The following is a 9504-nucleotide window of genomic DNA, read 5'->3' as shown; positions in this document are numbered from 1 at the left end:
CTAATTTATTAGTTGACAGGTACTCTTATTTGTTGAAATGGGGTAAAAGTGTTGTTCCAATAGTGTATATTCTTTAGAATTATTTTTAAATACCAAAAATGTCTTTTAACAAGTCATAAGATAATTGACCACTTACCAACTTAATATACTATATTTAAAATGAAAATTTAACCAGGTTTTTGTGTGTGTCCAAAGCCTCATCTTAAGTTCTCCAGTTCTGGATTACATAAAGTTGTATGTCTACTTTAAAGGACTACTAACAATTTTTAAGTATGACAACTTAGATGGACTAATAAGTGAGCACAATTGGAATTATCCTACTTCCAAGTTTCTTCATTCCAACAGTCAAAAATATTAAGCATTAAAGATAATTGCCTGTTTACGCTCTTCTCTGAAAGTGTGTATTGTATATATATGTGTATATATACACACACACACACACACACATATGTATATATACTAGTATATATACATTCTGTTCTTTAGAGAATCCAGCTGTATTTATGGTAAAAATAAGTTAAAAAGACACACACAAGCATTTGTATACATAGTTTTTAAGCATTTAAAATTTTATTGACCTTATTTTTTAAAAAAGTTAAACTTAAGGTCACACCTCTAAGTTTGATATACTATATACAGATCGTGCAGAACATGACTATGAAGAGATACAAATTAGTCCATGCCCAAAAAGATTTACTAAAGAATCATCTTCATAAATACATATAAAATTCTCGTGAAGATAAGACTGTCCAGGTTTTCTGAGACACTTTCAAAGCGACCCAAGGCACAAAATGTACATACACACCATTGTGAATACATACATATTCCAGACTTTGTGCCTCTAATACAGCCCATCAAAGATTTGGCTTCATGACTTATAAAACTAAATGTACTGAAATGATATTCTGCTTCTTAGCTGAAAAACCACAGGACCTATAAACATGTAATTACTCCAAAATATGGAGATACAAATACAAGCACTTTATTTTAAAAAGCGAACACAAAAAAAGTGTAAATTCAAAAGTGTTTAAATGCTCCCATTTTGGATAATTCAATTAAGAACCTATACAAGTTTTTTCCCAGAGCTAATACATCACTAGTCTCTACTACGGAAAATGAATTCTAAAAATTAACATGGTTTTCAGTAATTCAAATTTCACTATACAAAAACCTAGAGACCAATAGTATCCAATAGCTTCAAAAGATAAGCTTTTCTTTTTGATGTAATCAACGTTATCAATGTTTGTCTGGGTCTGTTTTTATATATACATATACACATAAGGAAAATGTACACTCTATAGTTTCTTATAAAATAGCAAATAAGGAGTAGATGTAGGAGATGTAGAAGGGGAAAGAGAATTCAAAAAGTCCTTCTCTTCAGTAACTTTTACTTCAGAATCATCAAAAAGCAACCACTTCCCCTCATACTCCTTTAAGCTTTGCACTACATATGAAATTTTGTTCTCGAATCCACCAATGTTAATGCCTGTTTGGTCACTGGATTCCTTGTTCCTATCAGATTCATGCGTCCCATTAGTAATGTTAGTCTCAGAATTTCTATTTTCAGCAAATGCTGTACTGGTACCTTTGTCAGGATTAGCTACTTTGTTGTATAGCTCATAATCTGCTTTGCTCTTTTGTCCTCCAAGTAGTCCAATAGCTTCTACATTTTTTTTGTTCAAAACTTTACTTGGCTGTGTGTTTCCATTGACTCTAATTGACACTTCATCATTGTAATTTTCAGCCATACCCCTTGCTTCCTCCTCATTCAGTGGTTCTGGCTTACTCATTTCACACAACTGGTCAAGCACAAAATTTCCCTTATCTAGTTCTAAACTGTTAAGGTCTGTGACTTTAACAGAAGCAGTGTAGTGCCCACTACTAATTGTAATGCCACTATGCATCACAACTGCAAATAATCCATAGCTGTCATTGGTTGGCTTTGTACTCCATTCTTCTAGTGACAGTTTGAGAGGTGTCAGTAAAGGAGTGTTGATCTTGGAAAGTCCACCACCATAACAATCAAACCTTTGGAAGAAAAATAAAATAAGGTTTTCTGCTATTCCACTTTATATTTTTTATATACCCAATGTGAAACCAAGTAAGAGTCTGAATGAACCCTTAATATTTAGTGTTCCTATGAGTAAACATAAAATAATAAAAAAGACCCCAACTTATGTACTTAAAATATTTCCACAAAGAAAAATATTGAAAATGCTAATTAATATTTAAGTGTTTCTGTGAAGGCTCAAGGCATCCTCCCACCCCCCAATTTTGTGCAGTTAAGTAAATGAAAGGATCATATGTCGTTCTTCTGGCACAAAATAAAGTATATGGAGAGTTACTGGGAAGCTCTCGTACTAATTTGAAAAATTCATTGATATAAAAAGGAATAAAATCTACGACATGTATACATGTCAGAAAAGTAAGACTATTCAAAATGCAACTGATATTTTTATACTTTAATTGCTTTTAGATATTTAAATTTTCAACTATATAAGAATCAAATTGTTCAGATTCATTTGATTTCCCGGCTTACCTTAAAACTAAATAATTTTGCCTTTTTTCTCCCTATAAAATTTGTTCTCTGCTTTCATCAATTCAACTATATTTGATAAGGAATGAAAAGGTGTGAAGAAATCAGAATATGTATTCACACTGATGCATTTTACAGGGAAACTTAATAAGAGAACAAACTTTTCTAAGGCAATCTTTATAAATTACTTCATTTCAGTAATTTATATTATACTATTTTGAACAAAACTTATATAGCAGCTCATTTTCTTCATATAGCTTTTATTTATAATACTCACTCCAAGCCACTAGCAGCAAAACACTTCAAATGAATGGTTATAACTTCAGGCATTTTGTCAAACAAAAGACTTCGTTCAGCTTCAGTATAATGATGGCAATTTTCACAGAAATATTTATCTTCTCCTACAATCCTCTCCACTGAAGCAAATTGTGAAATTGCCCACCTCAGGGTCTTCATTTCTGTTTTTGGCTCTGGAGAAACTACATAAGAGAATCCTTTCACTCACAAATGAAAAATCTGTCCAACATTTAAAAATTAAACCACTAAGTTCTATGTTCAAAATTAGCATGCAATTTCAACTTACTAATCCTTCCAATAATAAAGACAATAACTAGTTTTAGGAACTCTATCAAAGTTCTCCCTCAACTGTGCACGTCCTTTAAATATTTGTATTTGATCAGCATTTGCTAGAGACAGAAAGAATATGACAGAAAAACCTAGTCTGACTCATTGTAAGACAGACTTTAGTTTATATTTAACACATTGTATGCGGGAAACGTATTTATACGTTTTACTTATAGGTTTTACGTTGACTGGTAGTAGAGCGTGGGACACATATTAATACGTTTTTTATAGACTAGCAGTAGAATGCGGGTAACGTATAAATACATGAAGTTATCGTAATTTTGCTGAACATTGCCATTTGCGCAAAAAATTAGCAAAAATGGCCTGTGCCACCTGTTAGCATGCGATAAAAACTACCCGCAAACTATGTGTTAACTAGAGGCCTGATGCACGAAATTCATGCAAGGGGCTCAGCCCTCACAGTTGCAGCCTCAGCTTCCCCCAGAAGGTCGTCTGGAAGGACGTCCAGCTGTCTGGTCTAATTAGCATATTATGCTTTTATTATTATAAATAATAATTACAGAATGTAGCCAATTTCCAATATCTGAGCAAGTAAATCAGTCTCCTGATCATTTCTTGTTACATTTCCATGCTTTTTGTGGTTTATACTAGACAAAACAATGGCTCAAATATTGTGTTAAAAATATCCTTAAGAGCTCTGAGAAATTCAGGTACCCAAATGTTAACTTACGAAAGCATTTCATTTTCTCATTATACTCTACACATCAAAATAAAGATTCCACAATTTTCCAAATGCTAACTACTGACAAGTGAAGCTATATAAGAAAGATTTTATTATAAAGGACACTAAAAAATAACTGCTCAATAATTATGCAAGCTATTTACTAGACTGCTTATTGAAGAAGACAATTATTTCATGGTCCTTACAAATACTCCAGTTTTTGCTTACTTTCAGAACTCTCCTCTACTTTAGAAAGCTCATCTTCTTGTACTGGCACACTGATGTCTTGAAAATCTTCTCTTCTTTCTGTTAAACTTTCACATTCTAAACAACGAGTTCTTAATACCAGCTGACCTTGAAATAACTTCTCTACAAGCTCAAAACCAATTTGCTCTGTGCCTAAAACAAAAACAGGAAACTATAAGTCTATATATATTAGTTTTTCAGCATAACCAATATTCATTTAAAGCATATGTGAATAAAAGGCTGATTTTCAAATCTCAATCTGCTTATTAGCATTAAAAGGTGCCTTATTCATGAAATGTAAATTCTATAAAGGTAGTTTAGAATACAAATTACTGTTCTCTAAATAAAGGAAGTCACAACTGAGTCTTCATAATTCCCACCCCTTAGAGAATAAAATAAAGATGACACTTGGTAAAACCATAACCACATCAATACTGGTTTCCCTGAGAGCTGTAGATCTGGAAGAAGGTAGGTAGAAATCCAGTCCAAGCATGATGCATCTACTTAGTTCTCTACTTTAAAACTGAATTACACTAAATACAATACTTTTCGTGTGTTTGTAAAATATTGCTTATATAAAGGGGTAAAGTATATATCCTCTTCCCATTAAAATTTATTTAACTCCCTTGTTTTATAATCCATAAACTAACATTACCTTAAGATTGAGATTTATACACACACGAAACATAGCGGTGCTTAAAACACCACAGTACAAAGTATTAAATTTTTCTTTTTAAACAAAACGTCAGCCAGATTTATATTGTACATATATCTAAGAGAATAATTCCAATTCTGCAACTATTAACCTGCCTACCTATCAATGTCTAAGAATAAGTTATACTGACCTTTGTTTATGGGTTTAACTTCATTACCATTAATGGACTTAACATTATTTCCTGGAGATTCAAGTCCACAGCCATTAATTGTGTTATCATTTTCACACTTCCCAGGGTCCTCTTCAAGATCATATTCATTTTCTTTAGATTGTCCTTTGGATCCTTGGTTTATTTTCCCCAAACTACAGAATTTAGAAAGGATGCTGGGTTGCTTAGTTGCAGACTTTAACCAACTTATTTTAACTTTTGATTTCTTCTGTGAGGGTCTTGCACTCTCATTTTCAGGAATGTGCTTATTGACTATTTTAGGAGGAATCTCTAATGTATCACCTGTAGCTTTTCTTTTTGATCTGGTTTGTCTCTGGTTCTCTTCCAATGACTGGTGTTCCTTGGATACCTTAACTTTTTTCTTCATGTTACCAAATTCAGTGTCACTTTTTCTCTTCCCATTTCCTTTTGGGAGTTTTTCTTTATAGCCTTCAGTATGGCCCATATTGTCCATCTCTGTGCTATTAACCCCATTAATTGCCTCTCTCTGATTAGGTTTTTCTTCTACCTTGTCAGATAATTCTGCCACATTTTTTACTTCTTCTTTTTTTAGGAGTTGGCATGTTTCTTGAATGTTTCCCAAAATACACTGTAATACTTCCTGTGCATCATGCTGTAGATATCCTTCATACATAGGGTTGAGTTCCCTATTAAAAAAATATATTTCCCATTTCATATATTATGCTTATAAAGAATACAAGTAAGAAAACTTTCCTATATAGAAACTAGAGGCCCAATGCATGGAATTCCTGCACTCAGGGTGGGTTGGGGCGGCATGAAATTCATGCACTCGGGGGAGGGGTGTCCCTCAGCTGGGCCTGAGCCCTCTTGTAGTCTGGGAGCCCTTGCTCCTTATCGCCCTCTTGCTCACTGGTCCTTAGCGTTGCCACAGAGGTTGGAGAGGCTCCTGTTCGGCAGCCGTGAGCCCAGCTTCTGGCTGAGCAATGCTCCCCCCCGTGGGAGCGCAATGACCACCATGGGGCAGCTCCTGCATTGAGCGTCTGCCCCCTGGTGGTCAGTGTGCATCATAACGACTGGTCATTCTGCCATTTGGTTGATTTGCATATTAGCCTTTTATTATATAGGATTATTTAATACTTATAGGGATATCATAGCTTTATTTTTTTCATTTTTATTATTTTTTAAAAATTCCTCACCCAAGAATATGCTTTCACTGAGTTTTAGAGCAAGGAAGGGGGAGAGAGAGAGAGCAAGAGAAACGTCCATGTGAGAGAGAAACACGAATCAGTTGCCTCTCATATGCACCCCAACTGGGAATCAAACCTGTAACCTTTTGATGTATGGAATGACTCTCCAATCAAATGATCCACCCAGCCAGGGCCATAACTTTATTTTTTAAATCTAAAAGCATTCATTCAGCTACATATGTGAAACTTTCAAACTAATTCTTAGCCCTAGCTGGTTTGGCTCAGTTGATAGAGCGTCGGCCTATGGACTGAAGGGTCCCGGGTTCGATTCTGGTAAAGGGCACATACTTGGATTGTGGGCTCTATCCCCCATAGGGTAGTGTGCAGGAGGCAGCCAATCAGTGATTCTCTCTCATCATTGATGTTTCTATCTCTCTTCCTTCCTCTCTAAAATCAATACAAATACATTTTTTAAATAACAAATAAATATATTTTTAAAAAATTGCTCTTAGTCATTGTGCTACACTGCCTGTTAAACATATAGCAATGTATTACACCTAGGTCTATTCCTAAACCAAATGAGTACATAATTTTTTAAAAGGCTTAACCTATAACATTTTAAATAAAGCTCTTTTATATAAGGGATAAAGTTTTATTTTTAAAGACAATACTACAAAGAGATCTAATCCAGTTAACAGCTCTCTTCTAAGTACACACAACAACAAAAAATATTTGGAATTTATATTTCGTATGCATAGTCTGAATACAAACCTACAATTCATAATCTGAAATCTTTAAGACAAAATATGTTTGGGTATTCAGAACTTTTCAGATTAAAAAAGACAGTATGACACATAAGTAAAATATATATCACCAACATGATAAGGGACACTATCCTCTAAGCAAACACATTACTATTTCTATTTTAAAAAATGTATGGATCTTTGTATTACAGGTAAATATGAATAAAGACTATAAACTCATATACATTTGGGTTTAATGAGTTTAATACCAAACTTATTAAAAGTTTTCCAGTTTTGGAGTCTCTGGGATAATAAGGACTATAAATATGTAGTTTCTATTTTCTTTGCCCTTTATTACACCCCCATTTGTTCATGTATCACTCTCCTCCAAGGAAAGCAGTAACTAAATTAGAATCCTAAAATTATATTGTAGGCTATACCTGAGTGTGTTAAGTAATCGTCTTGGCTGAGTAGCAAGTTCATCAGTGTATTTTTCTGGATTTAAAAGAAAACTAGCCTGAAGCTGTTCAACGGAAATGATTAAGGACTGTAAACTGCATATTAGTTCATAACTTGCCAAAGAATCTTCTTTACAATTTCCCTGTCAAGAAAGAAACAAACAAATCAGTATTATTTATGAACAAATTAAGTACCTTCCCCCTTCTCTTTGTCTCACTAGACAAAACTAGTTTTTCTAAATTTAATTTCATCATAGCAGTAATTTTATGGAGGTATACAAATAAACTTTGAAAATTTTAAGTTTTGTTATTTATTATGTGGATAATGGTTTTCTAATTATGTAAGTCAACAGTTCCTTTAATTAAATTTTAAAAGTGAGTCAATTGGAAAAACAATGAGTGACAGGTGATAAAAAGGTATGATAAATTGTGATGGTGGGTATACAAATGACAATGTTTATTGGTAAACAATAAATTAAAGGCCTGGAGAAGACTTAGTAAAAGGGAATAATCTAGCTAGCTACCCTACAAGAAGGACAAATAATTGCCTTTCTGACTGTAAACTACTAAGAAATTTAATTCTAAGTTATAGTTTAACTGAGAAATAATCTTTGTCATCCCCCTCCCAAATCCTCTGTGCATCTAATTACTTTATTATGAAGCAAGTGAGTTTCCATTAATTCACTTTTTATATTTTACCTTCTCTTTTTGATTGGCTTCATCTTTAAGAGCTTCCTTCTTCCTTGAAATAATATTAAATAAGTGCTTCACTCCAGATTTAAAACCAGGACAAAAATATAATACCTATAAAAAGTGAAATTGTCTGAGTGTTTACTGGACAAACAACAATAGTATAGTGTTTAACATTATTCAAAAATTATCATGCTTTTTTAAGTAGCGCACTTTAAAATGTTCATTACTGAAAATTCTGAGATTATGATTTGTGTCAAAAAAATTGTTCTTGCCCTAGCCAGTTTGGCTCAGTGGAAGAGTGTTGGCCTGCAGACTGAAGGGTCCCGGATTTGATTCTGGTCAAGGGCACATATCTCGGTTGTGGGCTCGATCCCTGGCGATTGGGGCCCTGCAGGAGGCAACCAATCTATGTGTCTCTCTCACATCAATGTTTCTATGTCTCTGTCTCTACCTCTCCCTTCCTCTCTCTCTAAAAACCAATGGAAAAACATCTTCAGGTGAGGATTAACAACAACAAATTTGTTCTCTATTTCATCATTGTAGCCCACTCTCTTCCTTCACTGGCAATAAAGCATTGAGCCTGAGCAGATAGTGCTAAGACTTATGGTTTTAAGAATACAACATAAAACAGACATGGTTCCAAGGGTTAAATACATATCACCAAAGTACCAGGAATTGAGAGAAAAACTAAACATCTGGCATCTTCCACTTAAGGTCTACTCAACTATGCTCTCCCAATTTTAATGCATCACTTTCTCTTACCCCAAGGAAAGTTATAACATACAACTTAGAATCATTATTCTTATTGTAGCCCATTCCAGTTTATTTACAATCAAAGGCAAAGGTAGTATGGACAATTAAAATACTCTAATAATCTGAAATTCTCAGAAGCATTAAATGTTATATCATTCTTTGCCTACTAAGGTTTTATATCAAAATTGTCAACTTACCTGAAGTATACTATTAAGATAACAAGTATTGCCGAGATTATTTAGCCCCACAAATGGTAACAAGTTCTCTCGCTTCTCACAATTCATAGGTGAGGACTGTGCCGCAGGAACAACTTGGTCACTATTAAGTATAGAGGGGAGAAGAAAGATATAATGAAATAGTATCTTAAAGAAGCAAAGCAGAAATATTACTTCCTTAGATTTAGTCTTTTCCCAAAAGTTATATGATCTGAAACCATATGGATTTTACTGAAATGACATGTTAAGAAAATATGCAGAAGTGAAAAATTTGCTGTACACCAGAATACAAATTTTACAAGCACTTTAAAAGTATTACAATTAAGTATTACAATTACCTCAAAGTTAATTCCATCAAGAGGCTATTAATCCTATTTTACAGATCAGAAAATATAATTCATAGTGATCTGTTAAGCCATCATGACACTTTTATCAAGTACTGCTGACTCTTGAACAATGCAGGGTGTGTGTTTAGGGGTGTGGGAGGTGGGTAGAGGTACTGACCTCCCCCCGTTGGAAATT

At 33.8% G+C, this 9504-nt stretch overlaps 1 protein-coding gene across 3 annotated transcripts in view; it reads right to left on the bottom strand.

The window, feature by feature from the left end:
• Positions 1 to 548: 548 nt before the first annotated feature.
• The window catches only part of USP1 (ubiquitin specific peptidase 1), a 12583-nt gene continuing 3627 nt past the window's right edge, over positions 549 to 9504 (bottom strand). For all 3 annotated transcript variants that reach the window (XM_015570152.1, XM_015570151.1, XM_015570153.1), the window contains 7 exons: positions 8965 to 9085; positions 8021 to 8125; positions 7304 to 7464; positions 4934 to 5619; positions 4071 to 4241; positions 2814 to 3015; positions 549 to 2028 (listed from right to left, as the gene is read on the bottom strand). In XM_015570152.1, coding sequence (XP_015425638.1) covers positions 1296 to 2028; positions 2814 to 3015; positions 4071 to 4241; positions 4934 to 5619; positions 7304 to 7464; positions 8021 to 8125; positions 8965 to 9085 — 2179 coding nt within the window. In that variant the 3' untranslated portion in view covers positions 549 to 1295. The remainder of the gene's footprint in view (positions 2029 to 2813; positions 3016 to 4070; positions 4242 to 4933; positions 5620 to 7303; positions 7465 to 8020; positions 8126 to 8964; positions 9086 to 9504) is intronic.

This window comes from Myotis davidii, unplaced genomic scaffold (assembly GCF_000327345.1).
Source record: "Myotis davidii unplaced genomic scaffold, ASM32734v1 scaffold205, whole genome shotgun sequence".
Classification (NCBI taxonomy): Eukaryota; Metazoa; Chordata; class Mammalia; order Chiroptera; family Vespertilionidae; genus Myotis; species Myotis davidii.
Note: the sequence above shows the minus strand (reverse complement) of the source record. Positions and strands in the feature narration are given on the sequence as shown.